General features: G+C 41.7%; 1 protein-coding gene across 3 annotated transcripts in view; it reads right to left on the reverse strand.

Moving 5' to 3' along the window:
* Positions 1-4,506: 4,506 nt before the first annotated feature.
* The window catches only part of LOC125460536 (copine-9-like), a 428,858-nt gene continuing 415,535 nt past the window's right edge, over positions 4,507-17,829 (reverse strand). For all 3 annotated transcript variants that reach the window (XM_059649788.1, XM_059649789.1, XM_048548086.2), the window contains 2 exons: positions 8,780-8,853; positions 4,507-6,417 (listed from right to left, as the gene is read on the reverse strand). In XM_059649788.1, the coding sequence (XP_059505771.1) occupies positions 6,226-6,417; positions 8,780-8,853 (266 nt within the window). In that variant the 3' untranslated portion in view covers positions 4,507-6,225. The remainder of the gene's footprint in view (positions 6,418-8,779; positions 8,854-17,829) is intronic.

The raw sequence follows: 17,829 nt of genomic DNA on the forward strand, positions 1-17,829 counted from the left end.
GGCGTGTAACAAAAGGCTGATCGAAATGCACACAGAAATGCATGGTACTGTTTTCTCAAATCTGAGATGGTCAGTGTTCCTGGGAAAGATAAAGAAAACATCACAACGGCACTCTGAAACTCCTTAAAGTGTAATAGCATTGGCATGAGTGACCAAGAGCAGCTCACTACTAATCGTTCAAAATGGAGACAACTTTTCCATCAAGCTACATTATGATTTGAATAAAACTCTTTTGTGATTACGTAGAATGATGCCTTATGGGACATCTTGCTCCATGAGATCAAAGATCTGAAGGTCAAGAATTAACTCATGGCAGAAACTGATGACTCTGAGTATACATCATCCTCAAAAGGGACGACTGATGACTTAATTGGCTACTGGAAGGTTTGATTTCATTATCAAGCCGCATGAAGGAGTTTTGCTCAAATGCAGCAGATGGTTCACACAAAGCTTGGAGTCCAACATCTACACCATTCTGGTTTCTAGTAAAAGATTTTCTGCAGCACTCATGATCAGAAATGTTTCATCAGTTAATGTGCAATTAATCCCACTATAGTGAATACCTCACAAGAGATGACTTGGAGCATCCAGCACTCAATGAAAAATGTCAGATTGCAGTATGTAACCTAGTAAGCCAATGGTTCTTCTGGTAGAAAATAAAGAGTAATTGATATCTATGGACAGATTTATGTCTTTGAGGGAGAGAATAGTGGGAAGAGGGGAGGGGTGGCTTTGAATTTGGAAGTCAGGGGTATACCAATGTTAATACTCCACCTCTGGGCTGGTAGAGACCACCCATGCTACATTCGTATTGGGAAGTCAGAACCCAGTCTGGAATCAGGATTTTCAACTCTGACAGCAGGGTTTAAATGCCTGCCTTCACTCCCTGAGACATTTGCTCAGTTCTGTATATTAAACCTCCTATCCTTGAGCTCTCCAACCTCCTCTTATCACCTGCTCTCCTCTCAGCACCCTTACCTCCCAACTTGCTCATCTTGCTATTCCCCCCAACTTGCTCATCCAGTGTCCACTATAGCTAGAACTCACAAGTCCTACAGTAACATGGGAAAATGTAAAAGAAACTCATAAATCTGTCAAAATAAGAAAACAGTACTTGAGTAGCTAATAAAAACCATAATCTTATTAACAGCTCATGTATGTTAAAATGTCAAGGCTCACACTTCGCTTGACAGTTGTGTCAACAATATCAGAAAAAGAAAGTTAATGCTTTTGGAAATTTGCCAAGCACTCATAATGACTTTCTACTCAATGACTGCATGACCGACCCCAAATGAGCAGAATCCCTGTGGATTTGGTACTCAGCCAACCATTTATCATAAGATTCTAATGAATAGCTGTGTAACTAAATCTCCTTAGCTGAATACATGTAGCTACTGAGCATTTCTTTTAAAATGTTATTTAACGGTCAAAACTTTGAAACAGCTAAACAGATGGTTGTGCTAAATTTAAAAAAAAGTGAAAACTCATCTGTTAAGCTTTGAAACAGATGGTTTAGTGGTATCTCAAGGAAAATATGAAAGCAAAGGGACATTTCATACAATCAAACCTATGTTTCACTGATGTGCAATGCAAAGTAGCACCTTATCAATTGGATAATGTGCTATAATAGATCTGAAGGCTTTTCCACTTGATCAATTATGTTCTTTACCTGGACAGCTTTCCAGACTTCAAAAGTGACAACATGTCAAACTCATTGCTTAATAGTCACTTACCTTTTCCAAACAAAGGCCTATCATCACTGGCTTATTTGTAAATGTGCTTAAATTATGATACAGTATTTTATTATGACATGAGAAGTTGGAAATACCTTTAAACTTACTTCTTATATAGCTCCTGACATGACACAGAGTTCACAACATCTCTGAGCCAATGGCATCTTCCAAAACAGACTCAACAGCTTGAAAATTGCAGAAGATCTCTAATTTCCACAATGGTGCTGGCAATGTCAGGTTCACCAAGTTGGGCTCATCACTTTGTGTATGTCAATGAAATTTGCTAGTACTCAGAATTTTGGAATCAAGTTTCACCCATCACTTTCAAAGCCTATGCATTTCAATTTCATGTCAGGATGGGAACATCCAACTCCAAAAGGGAAGATTAATCTCCAGGCCCTTAGAAAGGCTTATAGTCTAGAATTGACATAATTGTAAAATTGACAAAACTGTCAACCATTTAAAAGATGGTATGTGTTTTGTGGAGGAGTGTAAGGGTAAGATCAAACATGCTTCTTGTGCTCTCTTTGGATCATATTCCAGTGGGTGAATATTTAAGAGTTAGCAGTAATTGGATCATAAGATTTAGGATGATGGTGGAAAATGCCAATTGGTGATCCAGAGTAAGAAAAGTCAATTGGTGGAGAACTAATGTCAAAGGCACAATAATGGAGTTGGATGGATTGGAATGAAATGTTAGTGGGTAAAACTGTAACTGAGTAATGGGCTCCCTTCAAAAAGGAGATTGTTCAGGTATGATCAAGGTATATTTCTTCAAACAGAAAGATATAACAAATAAGTCCAGAGCTTCCTGGGTGACAAAGGAGATAGATGTTAAGATAAAGAAGCAAAAGTGCGTCTATGAAAATATCAGGTAGAAAATATAATTGAGAACCAAGAGAGATAGTGAAAGTTCAGAGGGGCAGTTAAAGCAAAAAGTCTATTAAAGAAGTAAAGAGGAAGCATGAGAAAAGATTAGCAGCCAACTTAAAGCAATATCTCAAAGTTTTCTATCAGCACATAAGTAGTAAAATAGGGGTAATAGGAGGAATAGGATTGATTAGGGATCAAAAGATCTTTAAAAATAGAGAAGGGGGCATAGATGAGAAATTAAATAAATACTTAGCATCTGTAGAAAGAAATGTACAGGATAAAATTGGTAGCCATATGGAAAAATGTGAATTAATTAAGAAGAGCAAGCATAATTATTGAAGGGGGAATCATGTTTAACTAACTTGCTGGTTTTTTTTAAAGAGATAGCAGAAAGGCCTGATGAGGGTGATGCTCTTGATGTGGTATACATGGACTTTCTGAAGGCATTCGGTACAGTACCATACAACAGACTTGTAAGAAAAGTTATAGCCTATGAAATTGAAGGAACAGTTGTAACATGATTACAAAATTGGCTGAGTGATAGGAAACAGAGTAATGGATAATGGATAACAAAGTGTGAAGCTGGATGAACACAGCAGGCCAAGCAGCATCTCAGGAGCACAATAGCTGATGTTTTAAATGTTGTAACTGTACTTGCATCCACCACTTCCTCTGCAGGTTCATTCCACACATGAACTGCACTGTATAATAATGTTGTCACTCATATCCTTTTTAAATCTTTCTCCTCTCACCTTAAAAATACATCCCTCATCTTGAAATTGCCCAATATATGGAAAAGACACCTGCCATTCACCTTATCTATACCCCTAATGAATTTAAAAATCTCCACAAGGTCTCCCCTGAACTTTTTACGCTCGAGTGAATAAAGGCCGAGCCTATTCAGCCTGTTCTTACAACTGAAACTTTCCATTCCTGCAACAGCCTGGTAAATCTTTCCTGAACCCTCTCGAGCTTGATAACATTCTTCTCATAACAGGGTGACCAGAACTGAGCACAGTACTCCAGAAGAGGCATCAACAATATCCTGCACCACCTCATTATGAAGTCCCAACTCTTATACTCAAAGGTCAAGCTTGTAAAAAACGCTTGTTAGACTTCAGCTGGAATATTGTATACAGTTCTGGGCATCTCAATGTTCTGGCATTTCATTATAGAATGAACGTAATATATTGGAAAGAATGTGGAAGAGGTTTACAAAGATGGTTCCAGTGGTGAGAATTTTAATTACGAGGATAAATTGGAGAATTTGGGACCTTACCCCCAGGGTAGAAGGAGGCTAAGAGGAGATCTGGAAGAGTTTTCAAAGCCATGAGGGGCCAGATAAAGTAGATTGGAAGAAACTGTTCCTACTTATAGAAGGATCAAGGATGAGAGCACATAGATCTGCAAAAGAAGTAAATGTGATGTGACAAAAATACCTCCACATACTGAGTGGTTCAGCTCTAGAATGCAGTCTGCATGTATGACAGAGGCAGAAACAATTGAGGCATTCAAGACTGCAATAGATTATTTTGTAAATAGAAACAGCATGTAAGGGTATAGAGAAAAGCCAGGAGAATGACATTAAGTCACTCATCTGGAGAGCTGGTCAGATGCATTGGGCAGAATGGCTACCTTCTTTGATTTTGCAAACAGAATGTATAAAAATCAGAATCAAACACAGAATCTGCTGGAGGTGCTCAGCAGGTCTGTTAGCACCTGTGGAGAGAGAAATAGAATTAACTTTTCAAGTTCAGTGTGGTTCTTTTTCAGTTCTGAAGAAGTGTCATACTGAACTTGAAACATCAACTCTCTTTCTCCATATGCAGAATGTATTTCCATGGTTTTGTAATGCTTTACGAAAGGATGGGAGGAAAAACATTTCATATAATAAGCTGAATTTTCCTTTACATCTTTTAATAGATTCTTAATGAAAAACACACATTGTTTGGCATGACCCTTGAATTGGCATTGTATTGATATTCTACATCACAAAAAGTGCTTGGCTTATACTTCATTTTTATCAGGTCAATTTTTCATTTCACCCTGTGATCCGATTTACAGCAGGCTGATGAACAGGGCAATACTGAAGATTCAAACTGTACATACCATGATGCTCTGTAGCAGTGTGATGCAATCTTCATGAATGGGAACATGCAACCATTCACAAACCGCATGCCCCCACAATTGCAGTCCTAAAGTAGAAATGGACCCCAGCAGTAATTATCAACCATGGATGTCCAAAAGCCAAAATTTAAAGAACCTATTGTAGGAAGCTTTGAAAGGAAAAGCTGAGGTTAGATGATACTAGCAGCTGGCATATTGCAGTTCCAATGTACATGCTGGAGTGATAATATAAATGTGGTGCTGTGACTTTGCATTTTATAGGATTGTAATATTTTGAGTGCGAGGGGCTAACTAAGAGTGAAGGGCTTCTTCAAAAAGAGCAAAGAGCAGCTGTCTGCCCAATGCAGTCAGGGTGCAGCTAACTGGGGGAAGAGAAAATTAAAAATAACAAAGCCATCACCATCACAAATGTTCGACAGTGCACTTACATGTAAACAAAGTGTGTGACAGTGGTGTGATACAGTCTTATACTCATGAACACCCAATGGACTAATTCCTACTAAAGACAGCAGTAATTGAATCTTCCCACTATGAGGAGTGAATCTTCTATTAACCTCTGCCAGTGAGGTGTAAACTAGAGGCAAGTTAACCCAGTGTCATTTTTATGTATCATCCAATGGTTGGTTATACAGACAGAGATGTGGGCACAAGAGGTCTGTATTAGGGATGGCATTACAACATATGTGGGTCAGCAGAGGATGAGGATGACAGTACCAATTGCTTTCACATGATGAGTGCAGTATATTTGGATCAACCTGTGCATGTATGTGCTCATGTTGCAATGCTATGCAGAAGGGCAATGTTAACTTCAGCTACTGCATTTTACGTTGACCTCCTAAAGAGACAAGGAAAAGTTTTGTGTACAAAGTTTGAAGTTAGTACTAACTTGGTTGGAAAACTGAATTATTCATTGTCATCCAACTAGATTTTACTGCATCCAGAATACATGAATCTCATCAGGTCCAAAGTCACTTCTAATTTATCAAGGCAGAGTAAGAGTTTTAATTGCCTGTGCTTCAAAAACTGATGACAGAACCCAGTTTATGGTCTTTCATGGTTATTGTGGTCACTGTTACTATTGGCATTGCACCAAATATCTAGATCACTCTGGATAAATGTCGAAAGTGCATTTACAGGCTTTTAGGAAATGGGAGCATGATGATTTCCGGCTGCTCACAGCAGGACACAGTAAAGCACGTAATGACAGTTTGTTTGATTGCTGAACAGGAGAGGCTGCAGCTGATACAAAGCTACAAACTCAACATAATAGATGGACCTCATCCAGCAAGTTTCCATTATTTCCATTCAGTTAACCACGAACACAACAATGACATTAGCATTTGGAATAAATATGGCCAATGTCTCGACAGTGGAACACAAGCATGTTCAATGCTTGTCTGTTTCTCTCGCTAACGTGCACACACGTACAGAAGTTCCAATAGGAATTATATTAAAAGCAGTTTATAAATGATTGAAGAGAGAGTGGATTTCCTCAGATCCTCGTGTGGAATGATTGTTGTGAGGCAGACATGTAAGAGGGAGGTGCCGGCCGTGGTTTGATGCCTCTTGACTTCATGTAGGAGAGCAGCTGGTCTGGGATTTCTGCTAAAACATCCTTGGCAAGACGTGCCATACTCAAAACCTGATTTCCAGATCGATCAACATAATCCCGGAATGGGACAAACTGAAAGAGAGAGTGAGGCGATGGAGTTTGCCATTAGTGTATCATACATCACATTCAAATTTTCTTCAAAGTCATCTAAATGTAGGGTCTATCATTGTTCTATTACATTTTTTGATCATTCTAATTCCCCTTGCCCTGTTCTAAGTGCAAATTTGGTGTTGCCATTCCACTGAGGCGGCAGTGGTAGGGTAGGATGTCCTGCCACATACTTTTTTTGACAGTGCAGACTTGATGGGCCGAAGGCCTATCCTGTCTGTAAAGGTAAAGTCACCATAGTCCTATCAGAGCAAATGGCTGCTGTCTCTGGATATGACTGGTGGTGGTTTAACCCGAGGGTCACCATGCCTCAGGTAATGGGAAAGGATGAGAAGGAGAGTGGTAATCTCAGTTGGTGCAGGAATTTGACCCATGCTGTTGGCATTACGGTGCATCACAAATCAGCTGTCAAGCTGACTCTGTAACACCCCACGAGTAGGATACCACAACAGAGTGACAGAAGAATCTTGACAAAGTGGCTTTGTCCTCCAAGTGCAGTTAGCGTTGGATCAATAACTTTGGCTGTGTGCCTTTGTGGATGTTTCATCTATGACCTCTTCCTGTCACCTGCCCCACCCTCTACATTCCCATCATTGGATGCTCAGTATTTCCATGCGCGCAGCTCACTGCCTCCCAAGGCCAACTGGAATGTCAGTGGGTCAGTCATAACAATCTTTCCTTCAATATTTTTAATACCTAATCGAAGAAGGTCCCTTTTTGTCCCTTGAGTTCTGGAGATTCATCCTCAGTTCATGGGAGGATTGAACAATCTGAATGTTGAAAATTTTACTGCTGTTTGAGGCAATTCTCAACATTCCCTTGTCTAAGTGGAAGTCAGAGAAGATACTAATCTCAGTGACCAGTTATGCAGCAGGCAAATAACCCAGTGTTAACGAATGGAACCACGTCTGACCTATTATCAAAGGGTTCTGGCATGATATAGAACAGGTGGAGGCCATTCAGCCCATGCTGTTTCTATGCTAAAACTAGCCCATTAATCCCACTGACCTTTCCCTTTGACCATGTCATTTTTATTTGTCCTTCATTCTTTTGAAATTTCCTGCTGATTGTTACCACTTCCATTATTCTTTTAGGCAATGCAATCAAGATCCCAATTCACTGTTTTAAAATTAAACTTCATCATCTTCATCACATTCTGATGAAGGGTCCAGGCCTGAAACGTCAGCTTTTGTGCTCCTGAGATGCTGCTTGGCCTGCTGTGTTCATCCAGCTTCACACTTTGTTATCTTGGATTCTCCAGCATCTGCAGTTCCCATTATCTCTTTCATCATGTTATTGCCTTTTTTTGACATTCACCTTCAATTTATGTTCTCTTGTTACTGAGCCTTTTGATGCTGGAAACTGCTTCTCTTTACATACTTCATTGTGATTTCAAGGGCTTCTATCCAAATTTTTTACCCTCCTATCCTCTAAGAACAACCCAATTTCTCCAGTTCCTCTATGTAACCGAAGTCCTGGCACCATTCTTGTACATTTCAACTTCATCCTCTTTAAGGCGTAGCAAGTTTCCTAAAATGTAGTGCCTGGAACTGAATATAGTATGCAAGCTGAAGTCTTATCAATGTTCCACAAAAGGTTTTGTATAACTTCCTTGCCTTTATTAAAAATGCCAGATATTCCAGATGCATTTTAAGAGCTTTTTGAACTTGTTTTGCTCTTTCAGAGACTCACACAGGTACAAACAGGCCTCTCTGTTGTCACATCCCATTAAAATTGTAACATTTAGTATGCTTTGATTCTCTTTGATCTTCCTACCAAAACACAATTCTGCCTTAAATTTAACTGCCATGTGTCTGCCCATTTCGTCATTTCTCTATGTTCTCCTGAATTCTATTATTATCGTCCACATAATTTACTACCTATCCAGGTTTTGTATCATCAGCATACTTTGAAATAATGCTTTGAATAACCAAGTCCAGATCATTAACAGCTACCAAAAAAAACACTGGCGTTAATAACAATCCTTTGTGACAACCGCTGCATAGTTCGCTCCAGTTTGAATAAGAACTTTCAACTTTACTTCCATGTTTCTGCCTGTTTGTATCCGGTCAGCCATAGTCCATTAATTCCACCAAAATTTTATCGCAACCCTACTACTTCACCAGAAACCTGTTGGCAGTCCATAAACATAATGACAAAGGCACCACCTTTGTCAAGTCTCCATATTACTTCAAAGAATTTGGTTGTTTGTCAAAAATGAAGTGCTTAAGAAATCTATCCTGAATTTTTTTATTAGCCTGTACTTTTCTCAAGGTGATTTGATTTGGACTTGTATTATTGCGTTACATATTTACCCATCACTGACCTGGACAATGTCACGTTCTGCAATACGCCCCCTAGAGGAAATCCGAACTTCATCTCCATCCAGTTCCTCCATGGCTACAAAATGTAGGGAAATAAAAGATCATAGAAAATAATTAATAATTCAGAGTGTATTGAATGTTTTAGTACAATTTATTACCACAAAAAGCCTGATATCAATATTTGTTTGTGCATTACAAACCTTCCAGCGACACAACACAATATGAAAAGGCTATAGGCAATGTGGCAGCAAAGGTAATGCTAATAAAAAATATTTTCATTAAAATATTTTCATAAAAAATACAGAAAGCTCCATATGTACACAAACTATATTGCCAGATGCCAGTCACAGTAGCATAGAACTTTACAGCATGGAAATAGATCCTTCAGTCCAACTTGTCTGCTCCAACCTGACATCCTAATCTGATCGAGTTCCATTTGCCAGCATGTGGTCCATATGTCTCTAAACCCCTAGCATTCATATATCCATCCAGATGCCTTTTAAATGTATTGTAGCCACCACCAACACTTCTTCTGGCAGCTCATTCCAGACATGCATTGCCCTCTGAATGATAAAATTACCGTTCAGGACTTTTTAAAATCTTTCCCCTCTCCCCTTAAAACTATGCCCTCTAGTTTTGGATTCTGCCCACCCTAGGAAAAAGGCCTTAGATGTTCACCATATCAATGCCCCTCATGATTTTATGAATGTCCATAAGCTCACCCCTCAGCTTACAATTTTCCAGGGAGAAGAGTCCCAGCCTATTTAACCTCTTCCTATAACTCAAACCCTCAGGTACCACCAACATCCTTGTACATCTATTCTGCACCCTCACAAATTTCAAAATATCCTTCTTACAGAAGGGTGACCGGAATTGTATGCAGTATTCTAAAAGTGGCCTCACCAATGCCATGTACAGCCACAACATAGAACATAGAACATAGAACATTACAACACAGTACAGGCCCTTCGGCCCTCGATGTTGTGCCGACCTGTCATACCGATCTCAAGCCCATCTAACCTACACTATTCCATGTACGTTCATATGCTTATCCAAAGACGACTTAAATGTACCTAAAGTTGGCGAATTTACTACCGTTGCAGGCAAAGCGTTCCATTCCCTTACTACTCTCTGAGTAAAGAAACTACGTCTGACATCTGTCCGATATCTTTCACCCCTCAATTTAAAGCTATGCCCCCTCGTGCTCGCCGTCACCACCCTAGGAAAAAGGCTCTCCCTATCCACCCTATCTAACCCTCTGATTATTTTATATGTTTCAATTAAGTCACCTCTCAACCTTCTTCTCTCTAATGAAAACAGCCTCAAGTCCCTCAGCCTTTTCTTGTAAGAGCTTCCCTCCATACCAAGCAACATCCTAGTAAATCTCCTCTGCACCCATTCCAAAGCTTCCACATCCTTCTTATAATGCGGTGACCAGAACTGTACACAATACTCCAAGCGCGGCCGCACCAGAGTTTTGTACAGCTTCACCATAACCTCTTGGTTCCGGAACTCGATTCCTCTATTAATAAAAGCTAAAACACTGTATGCCTTCTTAACAGCCCTGTCAACCTGGGTGGCAACTTTCAAGGATCTGTGTACATAGACACCGAGATCTCTCTGCTCATCTACACTACTAAGAATCTTACCATTAGCCTGTACTTTGCCTTCTGGTTACTCCTACCAAAGTGCATCACCTCACACTTGTCTGCATTAAACTCCATTTGCCACCTCTCAGCCCAGCTCTGCAGCTTATCTATGTCTCTCTGCAACCTACAGCATCCTTTGTCACTATCCACAACTCCACCGACCTTAGTGTCGTCTGCAAATTTACTAACCTATCCTTCTACGCCCTCATCCAGGTCATTTATAAAAATGACAAACAACAGTGGACCCAACACCGACCCTTGCAGTACACCACTAGTAACTGGTCTCCAGGATGAACATTTCCTATCAACTACCACCCTCTGTCTTCTTTCAGCAAGCCAATTTCTGATCCAAACTGCTATATCTCCCACAATTCCATTCCTCCGCATTTTGTACAATAGCCTATTGTGGGGAACGTTATCGAACGCCTCGCTGAAATCCATATACACCACATCAACTGGTTTACTCTCACCTACCTCTTTGGTCACCTTCTCAAAGAACTCAATAAGGTTTGTGAGACACGACCTTCCCTTCACAAAACCGTGCTGACTATCCCTAATCAATTTATTCTTTTCTAGATGATTATAAACCCTATCCCTTATAACCTTTTCCAACACTTTACCAACAACTGAGGTAAGGCTCACTGGTCTTTAATTACCAGGGTTGTCTCTACTCCCCTTCTTGAACAGGGGAACCACATTTGCTATCCTCCAATCATCTGGCACTATTCACATGACATCCCAACTCAATGTTCTGACCAATGAAGGCAAGTATGTCAAATGCTTTATTCACCAGCCTGTCTACTTGTGACTCCACTTCCAAGGAACCTGCGACCTTAGGTCTCTTTGTTCAGCATCACGCCCCAGGGCCCTACCATCGACTGACTAGCCAGGGACTTCAATTATGAATGCCAATTTCCTAGTAAACATGGTGTGAAGCTGGATAAACATAGCAGGCCAAGCAGCATCAGAGGAGCAGGTAAGTTTGACAAATTGCATTGAGACCCTTCTTCCTGCTCCTCTGATGCTGCTTGGTCTGCTGTGTTCATCCAGCTTCATACTGTGTTATCTCAGATTCTCCAGCATTGGCAGTTCCTACTATCTCTGTATCAAAATTTCCTGTTGCCTTATCAGGGGGGCCACCGATTTCTAGCATGTGGAGCGCTTGCTTGAGGACTTTTGTGTTAGGTATTCCTTCCTGGGTCTCGTTTCTTGCTGTGTTATGCACTGTTATATCCCAAGGCTTTCACAGTCTGTGGAATGTTGGAGATAATTTATTACAAGCGTTTGGTCAAACCTAAACTCTACTCTTAGTGTCCATGATGACAGCTGAAGTTCTGGATAAATACTAATTTGTAGCCATCCAGTACTATGTATTTGGGTTTCCTAATATTTTTAAATTCTTAGGATGTGGGAAACACTGGCTAGGCCAGCATTTATTGTCCATCTCTGGTTGACATGGACAAGACTGTCGTAAACTGCCTTCTTCAGGCATTCCAGTGGTTGGCTTATAGGGACACTTGCAGTGATGTAAGGAAGAGTGTTCCTAGACTTTGACCAGTGATAAAGTTCCAAGTCATTATAGTACATAGGTTGGAGGAGAGCTTGCAGTCACTCCCTATTCCCTCCCAGTGTTCTGGCTCTCTTCAAAAGGATGGTTGTATGGATGAAAGGAAATAATGGGAATGATTTGGTCAATAATTGTAAAATTGCAATCAATTTCACAATATATCGCTTAAATGTTTCAACCAATTTTATTTCACTTTTCACATGAACTGGGACATTTTCTGTAATATGTAGAAGAACTCTTACATCAATTACAATGTTATCACTTCCTATTTGTAATCCAAATCTGCCATGCAGTAATTACATCCTCCTGCTTGTGGTGGTCCTATGGATTCTCCATCCATCAGCTCCATCTTCAATGCAGAGAAATGCTTAAACGTGTAATTACTGTTGAGGATAGACTAATCATTATCGAAACCATATGACTACTGTTGGTATAAAACTTCAGCAATGCCAAAGCACTTCACAGTCAATTAAGCATTCTTGAAGTGCAGTTCATGTGCCATTGATGATTACTCTGAGATCCAAGAAATTGTTTCACCCCTTCTGGTCCCATTTTAGGTTATTTACAGTGAGAGGCATGGGCGCTGCTGCTGGTGGCATCTTGGTCAGCTGTCTGCTAAACTGGAAAGGACAGACGCAGGTGGACCAGAGCAGACGGCAAACCCAGCTCCAGGAGAGATCGGAGCTACAGGGCCTCTTAGGATGCATGGGATGCGCAGTAGGTCAAGTGTTTTCCAGCCCCGAATCCATTTCCTGGGAATAAGCATGGGACAGGGCCAACACAGGCTCTATATGTCTTGGGACATTATGATAGAACTGCGCCATTTACTAGACCGGGACCTGAGGACCGCAGGAATGGGAAACCATCCTTTCTCGGTGTCTGTGAGGTCACTTCTATGCTACTGGCTTCTTTCAGGGAGCAACAAGTGACCTCCTGCAGAAGTCCCAGCATCACAGATGCCACTCCTTAGCCAATTTTGATTCACTCTTTATGACATCAAGGAATGGCTGGATGTTGCAAAGGCTATGACCCCTGACAGCATTCTAATCATAGTACTGAAGATGTGGGCTCCAGATCTTACCACACTCCTAGCCAAGCTGTCACAGTTCCTGATAATGTGGCAAATTGCTCAGGTATGTCCAGCACACAAAAAGCAGAAAAAATCCAACCTGACTAATACTGTCCCATCAGTTTACTCTCCACCATCAGGAAATAGGTGGAAGGGGTCATCAATGGTGCTATCAAGCATTAGCTTGCTTACTAATGCTCAGTTTGGATTCCTTCAGGACCTCTCAGCTCCTGAACCCTTGGTTCAAACATCGGCAAAGGTGCTAAATTCCAGATATGAGGACAGATGGTCCGCAAACCACATCAATGTTGCATTTGACTGATGTGCGGTATAAAGTAGCCCTTGCAAAACTAGAGTCAATAGGTATTAGGGAGATGTCTCTATAGTTTGGGGTGATCTCTAGCACAAAGGAAGATGGTAGAAGTTGTTGCAGGTAGTCATCTGAGCTGCAGGAGTAGTAGGAGTTCCTCAGGATAGTGTTCTAGGCCGAACAGTCTTCAGTTTCTTTATCAATGAACTTCTCTTGGTCATAAAGTCATACATAGAAATGTTCATTGATGAATGCACACTATTTAGCATCATTCACAACTCCTCAAATGCTGAAGCAGTGCATGTATCCATATGCAGCAAGGCCTGGACAATATCCACATTTGGGATAAATAGTGGCATTCAGGCTACTCAATTACAAGGCAATAACCATTAGCAACAACTGAGAATCTCATCATTGCCCCTTTACATTCGCTGAACCACCCACTATCAACATCCTAGGAGTTAGCATTGACCAGAAATGGAACTGGATCAGCCGTGTAAATACAGTGGCTACAGGAATATGTCAGATGCTAGGAGCCATTGTAGCAAGTAACTCATTTCCTGACTCCCCAAAAACTATCCATCATCTCCAAGGCAGAAGTGATGGAATACTACTAATTGTCTGGATGAGTACAGCTCCAACAATACTCAAGAAACTGGACACCATCTAGGACAAAGCAGCCTATTTGATGAGCACCTCATCTACAAACATTCATGACCTCCACCACCAATGTTCAGTGGCAGAGGTATGTATCATCTACAAAATGTGCTGCAGAAATTCATCAAGGCTTCTTAGACAGCACCTTCCAAACATATGACCACTATCATCTAGCAGGACAAGGGTTGTCAGAAGCTCTCCTCTTTGCCATTCACCATCCTAACTTGGAAATATGTTGCCGTTTCTTCAATGCCATTGAACCAAACTCTTTGAACTCCCTCTTTGATGACATTGTGGGTCTACCTACATCAGATGATCTGCAGGAGTTCAAGAAGGCAACTCACCACCACCTTCGGCATGGTAACTAGAGCTGGATGATAAATGCTGGCCCTGCCAGTGATACCCACCTTCCAGGACTGAATATAAAGAGTGCTACAGTAATTCACTGCTTTCTTCACCTGAAGGCTATACCCATAGTAGTAAGTAATTTAAAATCTCAGTTAATTTTACATATGAACATTGGCCTTAGAAGCAGGAGTGAGTCATTTGGTCCTTTAAATTTGATTTCGCATTGAATAGGATCTGAATGGGGTCTCAACTCCACTTTCCTGTTTGCCCCCATCACACTTGACCTCTTTGTCTATCAAAGCTGTGTCCAACTCAGCCCTGAATTAATTAAATGAACCAGCCTCCAATATTTTCTGGAGAATAGATTTCCAGAGACAAATGTTCCATGGAGAGAAAACACTTCCTCTCTGTCCTAAAAGTGAGACCTCGTTTTCTTCAACTGTGTTCTCTCATTGCGATCTCCATCACAACAGGAAATATCTTTTTGGTAAAAATTCTACTAAGTCCCCTTATGATCTAATAAGAAGACCACCTCTCATGTTTTCTAAAGTCCAATGTATATAGGCCCAGCCCAAACCCATATGCTCTGCTTTTCGACTCACTCTTTTCTTGAATAATTTGTATTTACAAATCCATTGGATACTTCTAGAATCTAAGGAATTTTGCAGGATTACAACCAATATCCCTACAATTTCTGCAGCCACTTCTTTCACGACCCTCGGACACAGGATATCTGATCCCGGGCACTTGACAAACTTTCAGGTCTAATAATTTTCCCAGTGTTCTATACCCGTGGTGATGTGACTGTTTTAATTTCTTCCAACCATTCCATTTCTTGATATTCAAGTATTTTTGGGAAGTTTTCTAAGTCTTCTAATGAAGATAGTAACAAAATATCTATGCAACATGTCTACGATTTCATTGTCACTATTAAATTTTTAAAAATTCATTCATGGGATGACGGCATCCCTAATCACCTGGAGGGCAGTTCCAAAAGTTAAGCATATTACTGTGGTCTGGAGTTACGTAGAGGCCAGACCAGGTAAGGATGGCAGTTTCATCCCCTAAAGGACATTGGTGAACTAGATGGGTCTTCCACAAATCAACAATGGGTTCCTTGTCATCATCAGACTCTGACTTCCAGACATTTACCCCCACCAGTGATTTCAAATTCCACCATCTGCCATAGACAGGATTTGAACCCAGATCAATAGTCCTGTGATAATACCATTAGGCCATGGCTTCCCCTTAAATTCCCCAGACTCAGTCTGTAAAAGATCAGCATCAGCTTTGATTACTCTTTCCCATATAAAATATTTGTAGCAACTTTTCCTATTTTCACTTTAATATTTCTTGCCAGCTTTCTCTTGTTCTCTAATTTCTGTCTTTTTATGTTTTATTTTCTAGTTCTTAAATAATGGCTAAGCTTCTGACTCTACACATGCCTTTGCATATTTGCACATGTTTTTTTCAATTTGCTGATCATAAATTCTTTATTTAGCCATTGATAATGCATCCTTCTCAAAGAATTGTTCTTTCTCACTGGGACAATTTTTTGCTTAAAGTTATTAACCACCTACTTTAAAGTTACAGCTGTATCTCTAGTATGCTGTCTTTTAATGTAGTTAGAAATTTCACAAGTCAACTGTTTTTATTTCCTTATATTTACCTCTGCTTAAGTTTAATACAATAGTCTTTTCCCCACTCTTCTCACCTTCAAACTCTATGTGTGGAGTGTGCATTCTTCCCGTGTCTGTATGGATTTCCTCCGGGTGCTCTGGTTTCCCTCCACAGTCCAAACATGTGCAAGTTGGGTGGATTGGCCATGCTAAGTTGCCCATAGTGTCCAGGGATTTGTAAGTTAAGTTCGTCAGTCATGGGAAACGCAGGGTTAAAGGGATAGGAAAGGAGGATGGGTCTGGGTGAGATCCTCTTCGGATGGTTGGTGTGGACTTGGGTTGAATGGCCTGTTTCCACATTGTGGGGATTCTCTAAAAACAATTTTAAAAAACTCGTCTTCCTAATACGATTTGCCTTATGTACAAGGAGGTTAAAGTAATCCATGATGATAGGTCCCAGTTATTTCTTCTGGTATACTCTGTCTTGTAGGGCAAATATAGTTAGGGGACCTATAAACTATTCCTACAAGTGGCCTTTTACCTTTACATCGCCTAGGCCAGACGCCAACTCTCCGACACCACCTCCTACCGCCCCCTTGATCATGACCCCACACCCGAGCACCAAACCATCATCTCCAACACCATTCATGACCTCATCACCTCAGGGGACCTCCCATCCAATGCCTCCAACCTCATTGTTCCCCAACCCCGCACGGCCCGTTTCTATCTCCTTCCCAAAATCCACAAACCTGCCTGCCCTGGTCGACCCATCGTCTCAGCCTGCTCCTGCCCCACCGAACTCATCTCCACCTATCTGGACTCCATTTTCTCCCCTTTGGTCCAGGAACTCCCCACCTACGTCCGTGACACCACCCACGCCCTCCACCTCCTCCAGGACTTCCAATTCCCTGGCCCCCAACACCTCATCTTCACCATGGACGTCCAGTCCCTATACACCTGTATTCGGCATGCAGATGGCCTCAAGGCCCTCCGCTTCTTCCTGTCCCGCAGGCCCGACCAGTCCCCCTCCACTGACACCCTCATCCGCCTAGCTGAACTCGTCCTCACCCTCAACAACTCCTCTTTTGACTCCTCCCACTTCCTACAGACTAAGGGGGTGGCAATGGGCACCCGCATGGGCCCCAGCTATGCCTGCCTCTTTGTAAGTTACGTGGAACAGTCCCTGTTCCGCACCTACACAGGCCCCAAACCCCACCTCTTCCTCCGGTACATTGATGACTGTATCGGCGCCGCCTCTTGCTCCCCAGAGGAGCTCAAACAGTTCATCCACTTCAACAACACCTTCCACCCCAACCTTCAGTTTACCTCGACCATCTCCAGCACATCCCTCACCTTCCTGGACCTCTCAGTCTCTATCTCATGCAACCAGCTTGTAACTGATGTCCATTTCAAGCCCACCGACTCCCACAGCTACCTAGAATACACCTCCTCCCACCCACCCTCCTGCAAAAATTCCATCCCCTATTCCCAATTCCTCCGCCTCCGCCGCATCTGCTCCCACGACAAGACATTCCACTCCCGCACATCCCAGATGTCCAAGTTCTTTAAGGACCGCAACTTTCCCCCCACAGTGATCGAGAACGCCCTTGACCGCGTCTCCCGTATTTCCCGCAACACATCCCTCACACCCCGCCCCCGCCACAACCGCCCAAAGAGGATCCCCCTCGTTCTCACACACCACCCTACCAACCTCCGGATACAACGCATCATCCTCCGACACTTCCGCCATTTACAATCCAACCCCACCACCCAAGACATTTTTCCATCCCCACCCCTGTCTGCTTTCCGGAGAGACCACTCTCTCCGTGACTC

The sequence above is a fragment of the Stegostoma tigrinum genome, chromosome 11, assembly GCF_030684315.1.
Source record: "Stegostoma tigrinum isolate sSteTig4 chromosome 11, sSteTig4.hap1, whole genome shotgun sequence".
Classification (NCBI taxonomy): domain Eukaryota; kingdom Metazoa; phylum Chordata; class Chondrichthyes; order Orectolobiformes; family Stegostomatidae; genus Stegostoma; species Stegostoma tigrinum.